This window comes from Rhinatrema bivittatum, chromosome 16, assembly GCF_901001135.1.
Source record: "Rhinatrema bivittatum chromosome 16, aRhiBiv1.1, whole genome shotgun sequence".
Taxonomy (NCBI): Eukaryota; Metazoa; Chordata; class Amphibia; order Gymnophiona; family Rhinatrematidae; genus Rhinatrema; species Rhinatrema bivittatum.
This window is the reverse complement of record NC_042630.1, coordinates 14,256,310-14,278,771: the sequence shown is the minus strand read 5'-3', so window position 1 is coordinate 14,278,771 and position 22,462 is coordinate 14,256,310. Positions and strand designations below refer to the sequence as shown.

Here is a 22,462-nt window from a genome sequence, read left to right as displayed (position 1 = left end):
AGCTAGAATTTGAGGGGTGCACCATTAAATATGGCCGCCCCTGTCTGAGGATGCTAAGCTCCGCCCCCCCTCCCTGGCCCGGAGGTTTCCAACCACTGTAGCCTTGCTTCCCCGACCTCCTTCTTGGTTATAGCACTTTGTGGCTCGTTCAATATCTCCTTTTAGTTTTGCCCACTGCTCTTCTACTGAGCTTCCCCAGTTTATCCTGTCCAGTTATGCACTCTTTCATCCTATAGGACCCTGGCCTGGGCTCCCTCCGACGATTGCTGCATCCCAGGGGGATCACCCACTGCAACATCAGAGGCCCTCTCCCTATTGGCGAGTACCAGGGCCTCCCAACGTGTGCATCCAGCAACCAAGTGCGGAAATGGTTCTCTCTGAAGATAATCCGGGATCTCCCTGTTTCTAGGTTACAGCTCAGCTGGGATGTTTAAAACAACATCCAGCAGCTTGAAATCACCTAAAATAGTGTCTCCCCTTGCATTGCAATTATCTGAATGCCTTCAACTAAATCTCTATCCATGTTTTATGCCTGCGAAGAAGGTCTGTATCATGCCAGTATAGACAGGTGGAAATCTCTGGGTGGGAACTGCTCCCCCAGAGGGTGGCATGCAAATGCTGTCTCAGATAAGGATAAGGAGCGATAGCCTAAAAGCAGTCCTGCTCTGTGGCTGTGGGCTGGGATATGGCCTTGCGATGTGCACAGGAACAACTGAGCAGACTGCATGGGCCATTTGGTCTTTTTCTGCTGCCATCTACCATGTTACGATGCAGATGTCCCTGGGGAGTGGGCTCTTGTATTGGGTCTGCAGAGTTGTCCTTAGAGCCGTGCGTGACGGTGGTGGGGCTCTTGTGTTTAAACCTGAGGAGATGTCCACAGGGAGGTGTAAGGAGGGATCTTTTGTGCTTTTCCAGTGCAGATGTCCCTAGGGTGGTGGTGGTGGTGGTGGGGTTAATGGTGAGCAGGGGGCCTGCAGAGATGTAGGTCAGCGGTTCTCACTGGCTGGGGACTGGGTGGGGCATTGGGAGGGGAGGGGGACTTTGTTAGAGCAACTCATGCAGAGGACTCATAAAGTCAAGCCTGGAGTACAGCAGCGGGGCGGTGGAGAAGGGGGCTGAGGGTTGAAGGGGGAGCCTTGATGTTTGGATTCCTCTGTGCAGGGGACAATCTATGATGATGGCATAGAAGGGATGAGCGGCAGGGGAGAGAGTCCCTTGCGGGAGTTAACGAATTCTGGGAGGCTTCTGTTACAAGACCCTGGGAAATCACATCTCGCTGATATCTCTTCCAGGGAAGGAGTCAGCAGAAACATCTCCGCCACCCCTTCCCCCGTCCCCAATCCTTGGTGCCAGTAACAGGGACCAGACTCCCAGCTCCCCTCCCACGTCCCTGTGTGCCCTCCATCACCCCAGATATATCTCACCAACGGGCACAGGGCGAGTCCTCTGAAGGTGTCCGTCTTATGCCAAAAGTGGGTCACCCCCATACAGCCTTCTGCCATCTAAATATTTAAATGGAGCCCCCACCCCCCCACCGCAGCTATCACAGTTTTGAAATTAGGCAAGAGAAGATGAAGTGGTTCGTCCGAGGTCACAGACAGGCAGATAACGTTTTGTTGCCAAAGCAATGTACAGAAGGATTCGAAGCTTTCTAACAATCCATGCAGCCACCAAAAGCAGGGAAACCATTTTCCAGAACATCTGGCCTCCTCGTGCCGATACACTTTGGGGTTTTCACCCTGGACGTGCCATGGCAGGCTCTGCCAGTGCCTTCTCGGATGCCCCGATGCTGCCGTACCCCCCCTCGCTCTGCCGCTCTGTGCAGGTTGCCCCACTTGTTATCCCGGTGCAGTCTTGCTACTGCTGTCTGGGTCATAATCTGCCGGTGGAGGCTGAAGGAGGTCCCATGAGTTGCCCTAGATCAGCAGGGGCTGACATGTGCTGTAAAATAGTTAAGGAAAGCGCTCAGATTGTCCTGGGATTTAAAGGAGGGATCCATGTCTGCCGTGCCCCTCTACACTACAGCCTGGAAATGAAGGGTCTTCCCATGAAGCCTACAGAGAACGAGGCCTCCGAGAGCTGGACAGAGACTATCCTGGCCACCAGGGAGCTGGGCATAGGGTCACCAGGCAGTCGCTCCTCTCTGCAATGCTGTGGTAACTGCTAGGACTGGACCTGTGTGGCTCTGTTTCCCTGTATGACCACTTGTCCCTGTCTGTCTGTCTCTCTGTGCCTGTGTCCATCCCTGTATGTCTCTCAGGACCTGAATCTCTATGTCCGTCTCTGCATGTGTCTCTCAGGACCTGTATATCTGTCCGTGTGTGTGTGTGTGTGTGTATGTGTGTCAGCATCTATATCTGTGCCTATCCCTGCAGGTGTCTCTCTCTGGCCCCGTGTCTCTGTCTGTCTCTCTCACTTGGTGTCCTTCTGTCTGTAGCCGAGTCTGTCTGTCTGTACCCATCAGAGCAGGAAGCAAGCTCACCTGCAGGGTAGGCCATCAGGAATTCAGGCCTGAGACAGCACCAAAAAAAAATCCTGCCCTCCCATCTCCATCCCCATTCCCAACATGCACTGAGCATCTTAATGATAAAAAGTATACGGCACGCCCCATCCTCCAGGAAAAGCCACCCTACCCCCTGGGAGCCATGGAAGTGTGAGTGAGGGGGAGCTTGCACTGCTGCTGCCGCCCGTGTGTGTGGGGGAGGATGGGGACACGGGGGTGGGGAGAGACTGAGCAGCTGAATTCCTAAATATAGAGGTGCTGAAGGGGGAGGGGGGTGAGCTCATGGCTGCCTCTCCCAGAGCACTCCAGGCCAATGGTTGCCGGGCTTATTTAGCACCCCAGCTGTTAGCCACCATGCACACAGACCCTTTCTGTGCCTGGGCTGCAACACTGAGAGTACAGACCCCCCCCCTCCCCCAGCCCCCTACGATCACTGGAAAAATCAGTCTGAATATTTCACCCAACACATGGATTCCTTTTACTTCAGCAGGTGGCGGATTTCATCTGAGAAACAGATATTTCACGGTCCGTCTTTAAGATTGTGTGTGCGTGTGTGTATCTATGGTGTACATGCTTGTACCTGTGTGTGTGAGTCTGTGTTTGTGTGTGTGCATGTTTGTGCCTGGTTATGTGTGTGTGAATGCTTGTGCCTGTGTGTGTGAGTCCGTGTGCATATTTGTGCCTGTGTAAGTGTGCATGCTTGTGCCTGTGTGTGTGAGTCTGTGTTTGTGTGTGTGCATGTTTGTGCCTGGTTATGTGTGTGTGAATGCTTGTGCCTGTGTGTGTGAGTCCGTGTGCATATTTGTGCCTGTGTAAGTGTGCATGCTTGTGCCTGTGTGTGTGAGTCTGTGTTTGTGTGTGTGCATGTTTGTGCCTGGTTATGTGTGTGTGAATGCTTGTGCCTGTGTGTGTGAGTCCGTGTGCATATTTGTGCCTGTGTAAGTGTGCATGCTTGTGCCTGTGTGTGTGTGTCTGTGTATGTGTGTGAGCATATTTGTGCCTGGTTATGTGTGTGTGCATGCTTGTGCCTGTGTGTGTGAGTCTGTGTGCATATTTGTGCCTGTGTAAGTGTGCATGCTTGTGCCTGTGTGTGTGAGTCTGTGTTTGTGTGTGTGCATGTTTGTGCCTGGTTATGTGTGTGTGAATGCTTGTGCCTGTGTGTGTGAATCTGTGTTTGTATGTATACATGCTTGTGCCTGTGTGTGTGAGTCTGTGTTTGTGTGTGTGCATGCTTGTGCCTGGTTATGTGTGTGAGTGCGAGTGCTAGTGTGTGTCTGTGATTGTGTGTGTGTGTGTGTGTGCCTGTGTGTGTGAGTGTGAGTGCGAGTGTGCGTCTGCTGCAGATGGCAGAGAGCGGCACGGAGGGCTCTGACGTGCCAGCCTAGCAGCGCTGCGTGGGGGAGATTAGCTGAGGCTCATGTGATGAGGAATGGGCTGCCCAGTGTGGGCTGTGCTCAGATAGGAGGAGTCAGAACCGCCGCCGCTGCTGCTTTATGTTGTGCTGCAGGAGCAGAAATGAGCGAGACAAGGAGCAGCAGCAGCGGGAGCAGGATCTCCTCCTCCATCCAGGCAAGCGCTGAGCCAAGGTAAGCCAGAGCCAGGGGGCAGCTCACCCTGCAAACTCGCATCCCCACCCGGCTCCTTTCGAGATCTCTTCCCCTGGATTTTAATTATCAGAACCGGGCCGGGTCACATCCCCGGCACCTTCTCCTGGCTGGGGCTGACACTGAGAGGGGGGGGGGGGGAGGGTCCCGGTTCGGTAGCAGGAATAAGATTTAGGATCAGCCACTGTGGCATCTGATCTATGTGTCTATGTGTGTGCATGCTTGTGCCTGTGTGTGTGTGTTTGTGATTGTGTGTGTGTGTCTGTGATTGTGTGTGTGTGTGTGTGTGTGTCTGTGTGTTTGTGATTGTGTGTGTGTGTCTGTGATTGTGTGTGTGTGTTTGTGTGAATGCTTGTGCCTGTGTGTGTCTGTGATTGTGTGTGTGTGTCTGCATGCTTGTGTCTGTGTGTGTCTGTGATTGTGTGTGTGTGTCTGTGATTGTGTGTGTGTGTGTGTGTCTGTGTGTCTGTGATTGTGTGTGTGTGTGTGTGTGTGTCTGTGTGTTTGTGATTGTGTGTGTGTGTCTGCATGCTTGTGTCTGTGTGTGTCTGTGATTTTGTGTGTGTGTGTGAGTGTGTGTGAATGCTTGTGCCTGTGTGTGTCTGTGATTGTGTGTGTGTGAGTGTGGGCATGCTTGTGCCTGTGTGTGAGTGTGAGTGCGAGTGTGCGTCTGCTGCAGATGGCAGAGAGCGGCACGGAGGGCTCTGACGTGCCAGCCTAGCAGCGCTGCGTGGGGGAGATTAGCTGAGGCTCTCTCTCCTCCTTCGGGTGGAGGGCTCTCTCCGCTCTCTTCTCTAGGGGGGAGGGGTCTCTCCTCTGGCCCTCTTTACTCTTTGATTTCATGCAAATGAACCCAGGCCCTGGCTACTGAGAGGCAGGAGGAAGAAGCCTTTCCGACTCGGAGGGAAGTGGACTGAGTCCAAATATCCCGATAAAGGAGCCCGGGTCTGGCCCAGGGCACCCAAAATCTGTGGTAATGAGGGTAAGATCCCCAACACACAGACGTTTCATCCCCCCACTCCTCGCTCTCTCCCCTCCATCACATCCTTCCACCCTTCTCTCCATCCTCTCTCTAGCCATTTCTCCTCTCCCTCCTGCCTCTCCTTTCTCCTTCCCTCCTCCCACCTCCATTTCTTCCCCCTTTCCCACATCTGTCTTCCCCTTTCCTCTTCCTCTGCCCCTCCATCTTCTCTTCCTTGCCTGTCCCCTGCCCCTCCCCTATTTCTTTGTCCATTCCCTAAAGCCCTCCTCTCCTTCCACCGTTCACTGAAATGGGGTCAGGCTGGGAGCTGAGCGGAGGAGGCAGCCTGCAGTCACCCGGGTCTGTGGCAAAGAGAGGACAAACCAGCCCCTTCCCTCCCCGTCCTCCTGCCCCTCGCTCCCCCTCGGCCCATCCATCTTAACCCCTCCGCTCCTCCCCATCACATTTCCTGCCTTTTGAGGAGCAGGTGCGGCGGGAGGTGCCCGGAGGGGGTCGGTGCCAGGAGACTTAACGCGTTCAACACAGAAAAGGGGCTGCGAGCCGTGCCTGGGGGGGGGGGGGGGGGGGGCTGTCAGGTACAGAGGGACGCTGGGCCTGTGTGTGCAGACAGATGGAGGGCGGGGGGGGGGGGGGGTGGAGGACACCAGTCAGGGGCTGCTTAGTCTGGAGGCGTTTGCATTTCTTGCGGAGGCGGAGGCACGGAGCTGACGCTGCACATATACCCCCCCCCCCACCACCACCATACTGTCCCCAGACACAGCTTGGAGAGGCGAGGCGAGTTCAGGCACCGAGTCGCCGGTTCTGAGTCACTTCCGCAAGCCCACAATGTGGGCTTCTGTGCCTCCTGCCCCTATGTGAACAAAGGGGGCTTTTGCCAGCCAGTGGGCTTGCTGCCTGCCCAGAGTGGCACAGCTGGGCCGTCGCTGCCTGGCTCCGGCACGGCGCTGACACAAGGGCAGCTTTGTCCTCCCAGCCCTAACACGGCCGGGGTTCGGGATCTCTCGCCAGAGCCAAGGGGGCTTGCCTGGGCCTCCTTTCCTCACCTTTCTCTCCTGGATCATTCAACCTCTGCCATGTGGGCTCCAGTGCTGTGTACAGCCCTGGAAGCCGATCTCCCACAGGGATTGGATTGGTCTCTACAGATCTGTAAGGACCTGGCAGCACAGCCCAGCGCTTAGGATCTGGACCAGTGGCAATAGCAGAGCTGAGATCTAATCCCACCCTCCTACATTCACTGTTTTTTATTTTTTAACAGGCAGTTCTCTCCTCCTGCTTTTACCCAGTGGGGCTGAGAGGGGAAATATTAAACCTCTCCCCCCTCTCCTCCATGTTGTACAAGTTCCCAGTCTTAGACAAACCGTCAAGAAAGGACAGTCCTCAGCTCAGTCCTCAGCTCATTTAACATTTAACATTTGGTTCTTGCAAAAAGGGTGAGAAAGGGGGTCACTAAACCTCCCATTCCTTATCGACCTCTCCCTGCTCCCCTGTCTCTCTCTTTCTATCCACCCTCTCCTCCTCCAAACTCTACACTTCCCAGCCCCCTTCTTGCTTCACTTTCTCCCAGTGATGGCATTGAAGTGCCTCTCTCCGAGTGTGTCTGTGCACTGGTGTCAGTGCAAGAGCACGTGTGCACTGGTATCGGTGTGAGAGTGCGTGTGCACTGATGTCAATGCAAGAGCGCATGTTATTGGTATCGGTTTGAGAGTGCGTGTGCATTGATGTCCATGCAAGAGCGGGTATGCACTGGTGTCAGTGTGAGAGTGCGTGTGCACTGGTATCGGTGCAAGAGAGCGTGTGCACTGGTGTCAGTGCGAGAGCGCGTGTGCACTGGTATCAGTGCAAGAGCGTGTGTGCACTGGTGTCTGCATGAGAGTGCATGTGCACTGGTGTCAGTGCGAGAGCTCGTGTGCACTGGTGTAAGTGTGAGAGTGCATGTGCACTGGTGTCAGTGCGAAAGTGCGTGTTCACTGGTATAGGTGCAAGAGTGCATGTGCACTGGTGTCAGTGCAAGAGCGCGTGTGCACTGGTATCGGTGCAAAAGCGTGTGTGCACTGGTGTCGGCATGAGAGTGCGTTTGCACTGGTATCGGTGCGAGAGTTCATGTGCACTGATGTCCATGCAAGAGCGCGTGTGCATTGGTATCGGTGTGAGAGTGCGTGTGCATTGATGTCCATGCAAGAGCGCATATGCACTGGTGTCAGTGTGAGAGTGCGTGTGCACTGGTATCGGTGCAAGAGAGCGTGTGCACTGGTGTCAGTGCGAGAGCGCGTGTGCACTGGTATCAGTGCGAGAGCGTGTGTGCACTGGTGTCTGCATGAGAGTGCATGTGCACTGGTGTCAGTGCGAGAACTCGTGTGCACTGGTGTCAGTGTGAGAGTGCATGTGCACTGGTGAATTCCAGGTACACACACATCCACATGCCAGAAAGACTGTGCACTGGAAATTCCAACCCAGCAGAAAGCTGAAACTTTTCCTGCTAATAATCTAACAGGAAAGGGTCATAAACCAAACAGTTTGGGTTTTTTTTTAATTAATTTCCAGGAGGTGAAAGGGTCTCCCTAATTTTACAAATCTTTTTTTTCTCCAACCCAATTGGACAAAATTATATGTTGGGGGCCGGGGAGGGGGAGATGGGTATTCTGAGTCTGAAATCCGATTGCTGTTGTTCCAAAATAAGAGTTGCTCACAATTGGGGGTGCAGGTCAGCACCTAATTCCATTTGAAGTGTAGTCTTGCTGTTATGGAGCAATTTTGTGATGTATATATTTTAAACTCTCCCCCAGGTCCAATTATATCAAACACAGGAGAAACCCTGTCATGTTTTATTTTGTGCGTCACTTAGGCAACTAATAAATTCTCATCAATGTAAACGGAAATGTTTAAGAGCATAGAATAGGAGACCTGACCTCCATCACTGTTTCTGACACTGCTCGCTAGGGGTGTGAAAATTCAGGAAGCATTCCTCCAAAGATCATTTCATTTGTGGGACAGGAAAGCATCTATATCCAGTCAAATGTCTTGTTTACAACTGGGTCCTGGAGGCACAGGGAGATAAAGTGACTCACCTCCAGTGTCATCTGCAGAGAGGCAGTGATCGAGCCGGGGATTAGCATGGAGGCAAAAGCAAATACAATGACTCACCTGCAGGGTCACACACAGGGTCATGCAGTGACAGAGCTGGGGATTAGCACTGAGGCATAGGGTGGTAAAGCGACTCTCCTCCAGGGTCACACTCAGGGTCATGCAGTGACAGAGCTGGGGATTAGCACTGAGGCATAGGGTGGTAAAGCGACTCACCTCCAGGGTCACACTCAGGGTCATGCAGTGACAGAGCCGGGGATTAGCACTGAGGCATAGGGTGATAAAGCGACTCACCTCCAGGGTCATCTGCAGAGAGGCAGTGATCGAGCCGGGGATTAGCATGGAGGCAAAAGCAAATACAATGACTCACCTGCAGGGTCACACACAGGGTCATGCAGTGACAGAGCTGGGGATTAGCACTGAGGCATAGGGTGGTAAAGCGACTCTCCTCCAGGGTCACACTCAGGGTCATGCAGTGACAGAGCTGGGGATTAGCACTGAGGCATAGGGTGGTAAAGCGACTCACCTCCAGGGTCACACTCAGGGTCATGCAGTGACAGAGCCGGGGATTAGCACTGAGGCATAGGGTGGTAAAGCGACTCACCTCCAGGGTCATCTGCAGAGAGGCAGTGATCGAGCCGGGGATTAGCATGGAGGCAAAAGCAAATACAATGACTCACCTGCAGGGTCACACACAGGGTCATGCAGTGACAGAGCTGGGGATTAGCACTGAGGCATAGGGTGGTAAAGCGACTCTCCTCCAGGGTCACACTCAGGGTCATGCAGTGACAGAGCTGGGGATTAGCACTGAGGCATAGGGTGGTAAAGCAACTCACCTCCAGGGTCACACTCAGGGTCATGCAGTGACAGAGCCGGGGATTAGCACTGAGGCATAGGGTGGTAAAGCGACTCACCTCCAGGGTCACACTCAGGGTCATGCAGTGACAGAGCCAAGGATTAGAGCTGAGGCACAAGAAGATAAAGTGACTCACCTTCAGAGCCACACAGAGAGAGGTAGTGACAAAGCTGGGGATTAATAGGCACAGGGATTCTTCCAAGGTCACACACACGAAAAGCTAGAGCCAAGGATAAGAGCTCAGGTATAAGAAGATAAAGTGACTCCCCCAATATCACACATGGAATTGGTGACAAAGCAGGGGATTAGAACTGAGGCAAAGAGTGATAAAGTGCTTCCCCTCCAAAGTCACAAAAGGAGATGAATTCACAGAGCACAGGATGAGAGCTGAGGCACAAGGAGATAAAGTGACTCACCCAAGGTCACACACAAAGAGGCAGTGACAAAGCCAGGGATTAACACTGAGGTAGAGAGAGATGAAGTGACTCACCCATGATTATACACAGAGAGGCAGTGACAGAGCTGGGGATTAGCACTTAGGAACAGGGAGATAAAGTGAGTCACTCAAGGTCACACACAGAGAGGCAGCGACAGAGCCGGGGATTAGCACTGAGGAACAGAGAGATAAAGCGACTCCCCACAAGGTCACATACAGAGAGGCAGTGACAGAGCTGGGGATTAGCACTTAGGAACAGGGAGGTAAAGTGAGTCACTCAAGGTCACACACAGAGAGGCAGTGACAGAGCCGGGGATTAGCAGTGAAGCACAGGGAGATACAATGACTCCCCCAGGGTCACACACAGAGAGGCCGTGACAGAGCTGGGGATTAGCACTTAGGAACAGGGAGATAAAGTGAGTCACTCAACGTCACACACAGAGGCGAAATGACAGAGCTGAGCCACAGAGAGATAAAGTGACTCACTCAAGGTCACACAGAAAGAGGCAGTGACAGAGCCGGGGATTAGCAGTGAAGCACAGGGAGATACAATGACTCCCCCAGGGTCACACACAGAGAGGCAGTGACAGAGCCGGGGATTAGCACTTAGGAACAGGGAGATAACGTGACTCACTCAAGGTCACACAGAAAGAGGCAGTGACAGAGCCGGGGATTAGCAGTGAAGCACAGGGAGATAAAATGACTCCCCCAGGGTCACACACAGAGAGGCAGTGACAGAGCCGGGGATTAGCACTTAGGAACAGGGAGATAATGTGACTCACTCCAGGTCACCCACAGAGAGGAGTCCCAGCCCAGGGCTCTCAGGTTGTGTACAAAAGCTGCCTTCCCTCCCCAGCCCTCCCCGCAGGGTCTCAGCTGCCCTGAATTCCCTGCTGAGATTACAGCTTCTCTGCCACACTTCTCCTCTCTCTGGTTTATTTTGGTCCTTGTCTCATTAGCGTTTCTCTCTCTGCCTTCCGTCGCTAATGACACCTTGCAGCCTGACTCCCCCCCCCCCCCCCCCATCACTCGCAGCCCTCCCCCTGGTCCCAGCGCTGCGCCGGAGCTGAGTCATGGACACGAGACACTTGAAATCTGCCTCCACTCCCCCCTTCCTCCCCTCAGATTCAGTTATAAAATCCATTAAAAGTACAAAGCACAGAAAGGTGAATACTCCTCACCCAGACCCTTGCGGGAGGGCTGGTGGTCTTCGGACCCCACCATAGTCTCAGAGGGTATGGGAGAGGGCAGAGTCTCCCTGCTCCCGTGCTGTGTCCCAGCTGCCTCCCGTGTCCTCTCCTGAGTGCCGTCTGGGAGAGGAGGTGGGAGGTGGGTCTGATGCTGCCAGGGCTCAGGCCCCCTTCTGATGTGAGGGACCCGGGCAGGGGGGAGGTTTGTAGTCAGATCTGCCCCCCCCCCTCTCCCCTGCATTAGAAAGCTTTCAGGGAGTGGGGTAAGTTGGAGCTGCTGTCCAGCTGTTCAGAGCCCCTCTCTCTGCCCTTCCCTCTATTCCTTCTTTAAATGGAAAAGCCACGCAAGGGTCAAGTAGTTTGGGAAAGTAATGACCCTTCAGGGGATGGGGAAACTGGGGGCAGAAAGGGGGCAAGAGGGGTTCAGAGGGAAAAGGGGGGGAGCAGGGGACCAGGGGGAAGGTAATGATGGGTGGTAGGGTGGGGGAGAAGGTGACAGTGACTCAGAGGGGGGCAGGGAGTCAAAGCAAAACGAGGTGTGTGTATGTGCGTGCGTGTGTGTGTGTGTGTGTGCGTGTGTGTGTGTATGTATATGTATGTGTGTGTGTGTGTGGGGTGTGTGTGTGAGTGTGTGTGCATGGGTGGGTGTGCATGTATGCGTGGGTGTGTGTGGTGTGTGTGTGTGTGTGTGGGGGGGTGTGTGTGTGCGCACGTGTGTGCGTGGGTGGGTGTGTGCGTGTGTGCATGGGTGGGTGTGCATGTGTGCGTATATGTGTGTGTGGTGTGTGTGTGTGCGTGGGTGGGTGTGCGTGCGTGCGTGTGTGTGTGCGCGCGTGTGTGTGTGTGTGGTGTGTGTGTGCGTGGGTGGGTGTGCGTGTGTGTGTGGGTGTGCGTGTGCATGTGCGTGGATGGGTGTGCGTGCGTGTGTGGGTGTGCGTGTGCGTGTGTGGGTGTGCGTGTGTGTATGTGTGTGCATGTGTGCGTGTGTGGGTGTGCGTGTGCGTGGGTGTGTGTGTGTGTGTGTGCGGGTGGGTGGGTGGAGGTGGGTAAGGGTGTGTGTGTGTGTGCGTGTGTGTGGGTGGGTGTGCGTGTGCGTGTGTGTGTGTGTGTGTGTGTGTGGGTGGGTGGAGGTGGGTAAGGGTGTGTGTGTGTGTGTGTGTGTGTGTGTGGGTGGGTGGAGGTGGGTAAGGGTGGGTGTGTGCGTACATGCTTGTGGGGGTGGGAAGGAGTTGTGATTCCTGACTCTCACATTGAAGAGCTAGGGGCAGGTCCTGTTTAACCATTAGGCAAAGCAGGCAGCTGCCTAGCGAGGCAGTTTCTTGCAGGATGCAAAGAGCAGCTGCAGCCATAGGGAAACAATACTGCTGCTTTGGCAAGGCCGGTTTGCTTTATACAGGTTCAGGGGGCCTCTTGTTTGCATGGGGTTTGCATTACTTCACAAAGTGCCTGGTAATGGAGGGCGTTTGTGTTGCTGTTACTGAGGAGACACTGGAATTTGACATTTTCTGATGTATGGTGAATAGTAAGAGGAAACCTTTAGCCAATGTGGCATGCGTTTCTTTTACCGTATTTCCTGATGTTATTTGCAGTCTAGCCCCAAAATATCACAGATAATGCATTCATCAGTCACTATGACGTGACGTCTGAACTCGCTTTATATTATGTGTGTGTATTTAGCTATCACGTTCGATATTTAAGAGTTTGACCTCCAATTCTCTTTTTGTCAGGATAATTCTTGGAGGGGTGATCACGACTGAGTTTAATTATTAAAATCTCAGGGAGAGCCTAAGGTTCTGAAAGCTAATTAGGAGGAGGCTGAAGGCTTTCCTCGGGCATTGACTAATACCATGCACGGACCCTGGCAGGGTGTGGGTGAAGGGATAACGTTTTCAGCAGCTCTGCACTGGGTTGGAGAGAGCCTTGGTATGCCCTGAGAGCCAGTATCTATGTGCCAGCGGTGCCTCCCAGCAGGAAAACCACTGAGCAGTTAATGTTCCTGGAGGCTTGGCATCGGTCCTTTTGCTGAGGCGGGGTAGAGAGGGGAGCATGGCCAGGGAGACGGTGGAGGGTTGGCAGAGGCATGTGACCCATCTGCGATGGGAAACTCTCATGCACCTTTCTTCTGGAGCTAGGATGGTGGGGAGTCACTTGTCTCATGCTTGAGGATAGACTGGGGGTGTTATCAGCTGGACCTAGTGACTGCCTGCTGAGCAATAGTTCATGCCATGGGGCCAGGAACTGACATTTCTGCTGTCTCCAGCCCATCTTGTCTTGGATTTTCTCAGGATAGTTTCCTGCAGCGCAGACAGAAACTTCCATGAACCATATCTGTGGTGCGCAAGCTTTGCATACTCCAAATGCAAAGGGAGTGTGCGAGGAGATAAGAGTTAGAATGAGATTCAGAGGCAGTCAGTGCCTGCTTCAGATTACAGAGGCATGAGATATATAAAAAGAGGCATAAAATATGCAGGGATGCAATAGAAAAGGTGTGTGATATAGAAGCTGAGGCATATAATGCATAGAGATGAAATATACAGTAGAGGTATGTAATACATAGAGTTATTATGCAGGGATGCAATAGAAAAGGTATGTGATGTAGAAGCTGAGGCATGCAATACATAGAGATGAAATATACAGTAGAGGTATGTAATACATAGAGTTATTATGCAGGGATGCAATAGAAAAGGTGTGTGATGTAGAAGCTGAGGCATGCAATACATAGAGATGAAATATACAGTAGAGGTATGGAATACAGTTATATAATACAGAGGTGTGAAATGTGGAAACTGAAGTGCATAATACACAGGCATTTAATAAATATCCCCCTCCCTTTCTCGCTCAGGTATGTAATACACAGGTACGTAATATAAAAACAGGAATATAGGGAGTAACTGTCAAACAACTGCAAAGTCCAAGTAGATGACCATTTAAGATAAGAACATAAGAAGTTTCCATGCTGGGTCAGCCAAGGGTCCATCAAGCCCAGCATCCTGTTTCTAACAGTGGCCAATTCAGGCTACAAGTACCTGGCAAGTATCCAAACATTAAGTAGATCCCATGCTACTGATGCCAGTAATAGCAGTGGCTATTCCCTAAGTCAACTTGATTAATAGCAGTTAATGTACTTCTCCTCCAAGAACTTATCCAAACCTGTTTGAAACCCAGCTACACTAACTGCACTAACCACATCCTCTGGCAACAAATTCCAGAGCTTAATTGTGCATTGAGTGAAAAGAGTTTTCTCTGATTTGTTTAAAATGTGCTACTTGCTAACTTCATGGAATGCCCCCTAGTCCTTCTATTATCTGAAAAAGTAAATAACCGATTCACATTTACCCATTCTAGTCCTCTCATGATTTTATAGACCTCTATCATATCCCCCCCTCAGTCGTCTCTTCTCCAAGCTGAACAGCCCCTAACCTCTTTAGCTTTTCCTCATAGGGGAGCCATTCCATGCCCTTTATCATTTTGGTCACCCTTCTCTCTATCTTCCCCAGTGCAACTATATCTTTTTTAAGATGCGGCGACCAGAATTGCACACAGTATTCAAGGTGCGGTCTCACCATGGAGCGATACAGAGGCATTATGACATCCACCATTTTATTTGCCATTCCCTTCCTAATAATTCTTAACATTGTTTGCTGTTTTGGCTGCCACAGCACCCTGAACCCAACACTCAGCTCTGGAATAATCTAAGCAGCTGCCAAATCTGGTGAGGCTGTTGCCTGAACATCTGTCCTCCTAGATCCCAGTGGCCTTAATGGACAGTACTCAGTCACCACCATCCGATGGCACTGATCTGACTGTTTTCAGGGGAGCTGCGGTTTGCCAGTAAAAAAATCAGCCACCCTTCTCTGTCCCTTCCTCTGTCCCTTTGTTTAGCCTCTCTCACCTCTTCCCTTGCCTCTGCTCTCCAGGGAGAAATGGGAGGGTTTGTTTGCAATGCCGCAATCCCAGCCCTATTCCTAGCCACTGTCATGGCAAATGCGGCAGACAAGAACCATCAGGGCCAGCCGCTCCTCCCCGCCCCATGCCCACTCCTGCTGCAACACCAGAGACCCCTGCTGATCTTCTGGTTTTCCCCTTCCATCTTCACAACTAGGGATCCTCTGTGCTCCTCCCAGGCTTTCTTGAATTCTGCCACCTCCCCTGGGAGTCCACGTAATATTGAAACCGAGGCGCATAATATACTGGAATGTAACCCAGAGTTATGTAACAGAGCAACAGAGGGTTATACTAGGGAAACATCTCCAGTTCATGTTTGGGTGAGGTAGAAGGGATTCATTTCTGCCAGGAGAGGTGTGGGAGTGAGCCCCATTGTAATGGATGCATGAAAGGGGTAGGTTGACGTTAGAGTGATAGGTAGGTGATCTTTGACAGGCATCTCAAGTTCTTCAGAGTGGAAAGAATGAGAAACCGGAGTTCGTTTCATGTAAATAATATGTCAATAAATATTTCAGCAGGCTAAATATTTATAACACAGGTCCATGCAATCCGCAGTGAGTTTTCCATTCCGTGCACCTCTGGGTCTTATTAAAGTTTACTGGCAGAGAGAAGCTCCCCAGAGTTTCCTGCCCCTGACTACTGACCTCATAGCGTTGGTATAACAGTGGCCAATCAAAGGCGGTGAAGAGGGAACCACCAGAAACTTTTTTGTTTAATCATGGTGCAATGGGATTATTGTTGTCTCTGTGATCACAAATATTCTTGGTGGCTTGGCTCCAGGGAGGCTGCAGTGAGGGCTGGGCTACTATGGCTGCATCTGGCTTAGCTCTAAGGGAAACTGCACTAGAGGCTAAAGCATTGCAGTTGTACCTTGTTCAGCTCCTGAGAAAGCTGCAGTGAAAGACAGGGAACTGTGGTTGTATCTGGCTCAGCTCCTGGGAAAGCTGCAGTGAGGGCTGGGGAGCTGTGGTTGTATCTGGCAAGGCTCCTGGGAAAGCTCTAGTGAAAGAAGGGGAACTGTGGTTGTATCTGGCACAGCTCCTGGGAAAGCTGCAGTGAAAGACAGGGAACTGTGGTTGTATCTGGCTCGGCTCCTGGGAAAGCTGCAGTGAGGGCTGGGGAGCTGTGGTTGTATCTGGCAAGGCTCCTGGGAAAGCTGCAGTGAAGGCTAGGGAGCTGTGGTTGTATCTGGCACGGCTCCTGGGAAAGCTGCAGTGAAGGCTGGGGAGCTGTGGTTGTATCTGGCACGGCTCCTGGGAAAGCTGCAGTGAAGGCTGGGGAGCTGTGGTTGTATCTGGCACGGCTCCTGGGAAAGCTGCAGTGAGGGCTGGGGAACTGTGGTTGTATCTGGCTCAGCTCCTGGGAAAGCTGCAGTGAGGGCTGGGGAACTGTGGTTGTATCTGGCACGGCTCCTGGGAAAGCTGCAGTGAGAGCTGGGGAACTGTGGTTGTATCTGGCACGGCTCCTGGGAAAGCTGCAGTGAGGGCTGGGGAACTGTGGTTGTATCTGGCAAGGCTCCTGGGAAAGCTGCAGTGAGGGCTGGGGAATTGTGGTTGTATCTGGCACGGCTCCTGGGAAAGCTGCAGTGAGAGCTGGGGAACTTTGGTTGTATCTGGCACAGCTCCTGGGAAAACTGCAGTGAGGGCTGGGGAACTGTGGTTGTATCTGGCAAGGCTCCTGGGAAAGCTGCAGTGAGGGCTGGGGAACTGTGGTTGTATCTGGCACGGCTCCTGGGAAAGCTGCAGTGAAAGACAGGGAATTGTGGTTGTATCTGGCAAGGCTCCTGGGAAAGCTGCAGTGAGGGCTGGGGAACTGTGGTTGTATCTGGCACGGCTCCTGGGAAAGCTGCAGTGAAAGACAGGGAATTGTGGTTGTATCTGGCAAGGCTCCTGGGAAAGCTGCAGTGAGGGCTGGGGAACTGTGGTTGTATCTGGCACGGCTCCTGGGAAAGCTGCAGTGAAAGACAGGGAATTGTGGTTGTATCTGGCAAGGCTCCTGGGAAAGCTGCAGTGAGGGCTGGGGAACTTTGGTTGTATCTGGCACGGCTCCTGGGAAAGCTGCAGTGAGGGCTGGGGAACTGTGGTTGTATCTGGCACGGCTCCTGGGAAAGCTGCAGTGAGAGCTGGGGAACTTTGGTTGTATCTGGCACGGCTCCTGGGAAAGCTGCAGTGAGGGCTGGGGAACTGTGGTTGTATCTGGCTCGGCTCCTGGGAAAGCTGCAGTGAGGGCTGGGGAACTGTGGTTGTATCTGGCACGGCTCCTGGGAAAGCTGCAGTGAGAGCTGGGGAACTTTGGTTGTATCTGGCACGGCTCCTGGGAAAGCTGCAGTGAGAGCTGGGGAACTTTGGTTGTATCTGGCACAGCTCCTGGGAAAGCTGCAGTGAGAGACAGGGAATTGTGGTTGTATCTGGCTCGGCTCCTGGGAAAGCTGCAGTGAGGGCTGGGGAGCTGTGGTTGTATCTGGCACAGCTCCTGGGAAAGCTGCAGTGAAAGACAGGGAATTGTGGTTGTATCTGGCAAGGCTCCTGGGAAAGCTGCAGTGAGGGCTGGGGAACTGTGGTTGTATCTGGCACAGCTCCTGGGAAAGCTGCAGTGAAAGACAGGGAATTGTGGTTGTATCTGGCAAGGCTCCTGGGAAAGCTGCAGTGAGGGCTGGGGAACTGTGGTTGTATCTGGCACAGCTCCTGGGAAAGCTGCAGTGAAAGACAGGGAATTGTGGTTGTATCTGGCAAGGCTCCTGGGAAAGCTGCAGTGAGGGCTGGGGAACTGTGGTTGTATCTGGCACGGCTCCTGGGAAAGCTGCAGTGAAAGACAGGGAATTGTGGTTGTATCTGGCACGGCTCCTGGGAAAGCTGCAGTGAGGGCTGGGGAACTGTGGTTGTATCTGGCACGGCTCCTGGGAAAGCTGCAGCTTACCTATTGGTGGCAGCTCCTGCCCAGCCCTTCCTCTGTCACACTGCTCTCTTCTGTGACAGTACGGGCTCTGGCATAGCAACTCCTATGGGCCTCGCACGGGTGGAATTCGGCCGCCCCCAAAATGTTGGCACGCTAGGCAGACCCCTTAGTTTGCCCAAATGGAAGCCCCAGCCCTATTAAAACTTTGTGCATCTGCAGCCAGACCTGCAATAGTGAAAATAATTCCTTCCCAGCCCCAGGTCGGGCCAGGAGCTCAGAATCTACGGCTCAGCGCTTCCCCTAGCAGAAGGCCATATCATCTTACCAATATCCCTTTCATCTAGAAACCTGTCCACTCTCCACTTAATTGTGTGTAATAGCCCTAACCACTGCTGATAAAATGTTGCAGAATTGTATCCCTCTAAGTAAAAGGCCCTTCCTAGGGAGGCAGTGAAATCTCTTGCCTTATAATCCCAGAGGATTCCTCTGGGATTATAAATTATAAAGCTATTAACCCTTGGGGATCCACTCTATCTGCAATGAACAATCTCCTGTCCACTATACATCTTGCCAAAGCAGAACTGATGCTCGTCACATCACATAACAGTGACTTCTCCCTCCTCCACAACTATCGCTTTCAACCAACATGTTAGAGACCTCGCTGTCACCCTAGATAATCAAATGAACTTCAAAACTTTCATCAATTCCACACTTAAAGACTGCTTTTTTAAAAAAATTACAAACCATGAAAAAACGTAAACCCCTCCTTCATCTTTCCGATTTCCGTACAGTACTACAGGCAACCATTTTCTGGAAAATTGACTACAGCGACTCCCTCCTCCTAGGTCTCCCCAAGAACACCATCCACCCGCGCCAAATCCTCCAAAATGCCCCCGCCCGCATCCTCACCAACGCCCGCAGAAACGAAGACATATCGCCCGTCCTCGAGGGCTTACACTGGCTCCCCATCGAGTACCGCATCCAATGCAAAACTCTCTCCATCATCCACAAAAAGCCCTCCACAACCCCGACATGAACTGGTTCAAGGAATCATTAGCTCTCCGCACCTCCACAAGGCCGACCAGAAATCAATACCTGGCCACCCTAAGCACACCCTCGCCCAAACTCTACAACCTCGCCTGAACAGAAGCTCGATGGCTCTCGTTAGCCGGCCCCGCCCTATGGAGCTCTATGCCAGTTACCCTACGCCAGGAAGTCCACCCAAAGAAATTCAAGCAGAAACTGAAGCCCTGGCTGTTTGGACAGGCATATACTGACCCTGGCTAAATACCTCCCTGAACCCCTCTCTAGCCCTCACCCCCTCCCTCTCCTTCTCCCCCCCCCCCCCCCATAACCCCCTTGTTCAACCTGATCCTTTCTTCATCTACCTACCCCTTACAAGTCGCTCTCTGTATAAATCCTCTGTAAATACGGTAATTCAAGCTCACCTTAATCGCTTTAAGCTACGTTTCTGTGTTCGTATTTATTCTTTTGCAAGTTACCTGTTTATATGACTTAGTTGCCTGTAAAGCGCTACTATGCCAAGTTCATGTTTTATGTAAGCCGATGCGATAAAAATCTGTACATAAAACAAAAATAAACATTTTGCTTGCAAAGCGACGAATGCTTTTCCTTCCGTCTCCAGCAGGTCTTCGGGATGAAGCTGGACGCAGCACTCACCCTGGACCTGGGTCCCATCGCGGACGCTGAGCTGGAGTTTGTGGTGGCCTCGGAGAAGGAATACGAGGAGGTCATGGCCATGTCCGAAGGCATTTACGGGGGCCTGGATTACCTCCCCAGCCGCTACCACTCCTGGATCAAGGAGCCCGATCGCACAGTCATCCTGGCCAAGAAAGATGGAGAAGTGGTGAGGGGGGAGAGAGGAGGGTGGGCGGGGGAGGAGCCTGGGAACTGGAATTACAAGGTCTGTCTTCTCCTCCCCTTCAGCAGCTGGGTGGGGGTGGGGGGGGGGTCCAGTGCACCTGCAGGGGACAGCACCCATGCAGTGTCTGGGACATAAGCCCCACCCATCCCTCACAGGTCCCTCCCCCCCCATGTGCTCTCACTGACCAGGGAATATAGGATTTCTGCTGGTCTTCCTTCTAGTTCATTTTTTGGGGGTAGGGGAGATATGGGGAACATGTAAGGACAATGAGTGGAAGCCCCCTCTCCAAAGGATTGTATTTATTTTGCATTTTCATGTCTGAAAAGTTGCCTCTTCTGAGTTCTGAGCAGCTGTGTCCTCAGTGTCACCCCCCACCCTGACGGCAATCGTCTTGAACCCTTCCTTTCTCGCTCCGTTTTTTTTTTTTTTTTTTGTCAGTTCTCATGCTAAGTTTTATCTATGTAGGTTTCCAGGTGCATCCAGGGGCAGCGATGCAGGAGCCCTCGGGACAGGAGGATTGTGGGAGAGTACCCGGTCCCACGAGTGCTCAGGCCACCTGCATGAAGCCATGAGCAGTGCTTCCAGCAACTGAAACGTCACTGATGGGCTCTTAAACCTCCCTGCAGCCTCAAACTCCTGGATATACAGTGCTGGTCACTTCTGTAACACACAGTGAAACGTAGTGGTCACTTATAGAAGAAAGAGAAATACAGTGATGATCACTAATATTACAGAAGTCATCATTTTAATAACGCAGTCACACAGAACCTGTATATAGCCCCCATCATTTATATATCACACCCAGATATACGGCACTGATCACATATATATAAAAAAATGCACATATATAGCATTGATAATTTATAGAAACACTCAGAAATATACTGCTGGTCATTTATATAACACACCCTAATATATAGCACTGATCATGTATATAAATAAAATCACATATATAGCATTGGTAACCTATAGAAACACTCAGATATACAGTGCTGGTCATTTATATATCACATCCAGACATACAGCACTGATCACATATATAACACAGGCAGCGTGTTGGTCACCTACATAAGACACACACATATACAGTTCTAGCCACTTATATAAAACATACCCAATTTACAGCACTGATCACTTATATAATAAACACAGATATATAGCACTAATCACTTAAATAGAAAACAAATATACAGTGCTGGTCACTTATATAACAGGCTTATAGAGCACTGATGACCTATTGAATATCCAAGTTATACAGCACTGATCACCTATATACTAAATACAGATATATAATGTTTGATACTTATATACTATACAAATATATAGCATTCGATCACATATATAGAAAACAAATATACAGTGCTGGTCACTTATATAATAGGCATATACAGCACTGATCACCTATTGAATACATACAGTTATACAGTGCTGATCACTTGTATGACACAGACGCATAGCGCTAATCATTTATAAAAAAATAGATAAATAGTGCTACAATGCTGGTCACCTATATAACATTCATATATATACAGTGCTGAGCAATTAAGCTCCACTGAAATATACAGTGCTGATCACTTATATAACAGAAGCAAAGTGTCGTTCACCTATATAGTACTGGCCACTTATATAACACACCCAATTATGCAGCACTGATTGGTTATATACCGAAGAAATATTATAGCACTGTTCTCTTATATAACACACTTATATATACAATGCTGCTTAAGTATATAACACAGGCAGATATATGATGCTGCTTACTTACTCTCTACAGTGCTGCTTACTTATTTAACACAGGCAGATATACAGCGGTGATTACTTATACTACAATGTTGGTCATCTTTGTAACACAAGCACATCTGCAACACTAGTCACTTATATTGCATTTAGCGACACAGTGCTGGTCACTCATTTAACATTCCCAGATATGCAGCACTGCTCGCTTATATAACACAGCACTTGTCATTAGGGGCGTGCACAGAAATAAGTTTTGGCTTGGTTCATTATTTCAGTTCATTTGCCATTTTATATTTGTGTCATTCATTTTGGTTCACAAATACATTTATTTTATTTGTTGTTTCGTTTCATTCATTTCCTTTAAAGTCAATGGGGGAAGCAATGCATCCCATTTTGGACAATGGAGTTTTCTATCCAAGTCTAATGAAACTTGCAGGCAGAAAGGGGGAAGCGGCATGATCAGCCCCAGGCACTATGAGAGGGGCATAGCAGAACCAACAGCATCATGAACAGCTCATGGTACCATGAGAGGAGCAATGGGCACCAAAAAACAGTGGCATGAACACCCATGGCACCAACAGAGGAGCAATGGGTACCGATAACAGTGGCATGAAGGCTCTAAGCCAACAAAAGAGAGGTAAAAAGAATCCACAACAATGGAGACCTCAAGGCATCAAAAGAGGGACAAAGGCCACCAACAACAGTGGCATGGACAGCTCAAAGTATTGTGTGGAGGCAAAGCAGCACCAACAGAGGCATGAACACCTCAAGCCACCATGAGAGATGCAAAGCAACACCAACAGTGGCAGCAACATCCTAAGGCATGAAAGAGGGACCAAGTTGTGTCTACAGGGTCAAGAATTGCCCAAGGCAAGAAAATAGGAGCTTAGGGCACCAACAAGTATGAAGAGCCCAAGATACCATCAGAGGGGCAAAGCAGCACCAACAGTGGCTGTTTCTATGAAGACCTCAAAGCACAAAAAGGGGCAATGCAGTACAATGGCATGAAGACCCCCCAAGGTACCAAAAGAGGAACAAAGGGCACAAAAAACAGTGGCATGAAGACCTCAGGGCATTGAGTAAGGGATATGGAAGAAATCACAGCATCATCACAGCCCACAACACTGAGTGAGGGATAAGGCATGAAGAAGAGTGGCATCAACATGCCAAGGCATAGAGGGAAGGATAAGGAAATAAGCACAAGCAGCAACCATACCCCAAAATACAGAGTGAGGGGTAAGGCATGAAGAAGAGTGGTATCAACATGCCAAGGCATAGAGTGAAGGATAAGGAAGTAAGCACAAGTAGCAACAATACCCCAAAATACGGAGTGAGGGGTAAGGCATGA

At 51.0% G+C, this 22,462-nt stretch overlaps 1 protein-coding gene across 2 annotated transcripts; it reads left to right on the top strand.

The window, feature by feature from the left end:
- The first annotated feature begins 4,004 nt into the window (after positions 1–4,004).
- Positions 4,005–21,453, top strand: NAT16 (N-acetyltransferase 16 (putative)). 2 transcript variants are annotated; one of them, XM_029581829.1, is made up of 3 exons: positions 4,005–4,089; positions 19,138–19,359; positions 19,843–21,453. In XM_029581829.1, the coding sequence occupies exons 2-3, from the start codon at positions 19,150–19,152 to the stop codon at positions 19,939–19,941; spliced, it is 309 nt and encodes a 102-aa protein (XP_029437689.1). In that variant the 5' UTR covers positions 4,005–4,089; positions 19,138–19,149; the 3' UTR covers positions 19,942–21,453. The 2 variants fall into 2 exon arrangements, with proteins under 2 accessions (XP_029437689.1, XP_029437690.1); XM_029581830.1 differs by having other exon boundaries at positions 4,013–4,089; positions 19,141–19,359.
- The last annotated feature ends 1,009 nt before the right edge of the window (positions 21,454–22,462 follow it).

Coding starts and splice junctions, on each gene's coding strand:
- NAT16 (XM_029581829.1), top strand. CDS start 19,150: ATGAAGCTGGACGCAGCACTCACCCTGGACCTGGGTCCCATCGCGGAC. Junction 19,360..19,842: donor CCAAGAAAGATGGAGAAGTG/GTGAGGGGGGAG, acceptor TTATCTATGTAG/GTTTCCAGGTGCATCCAGGG.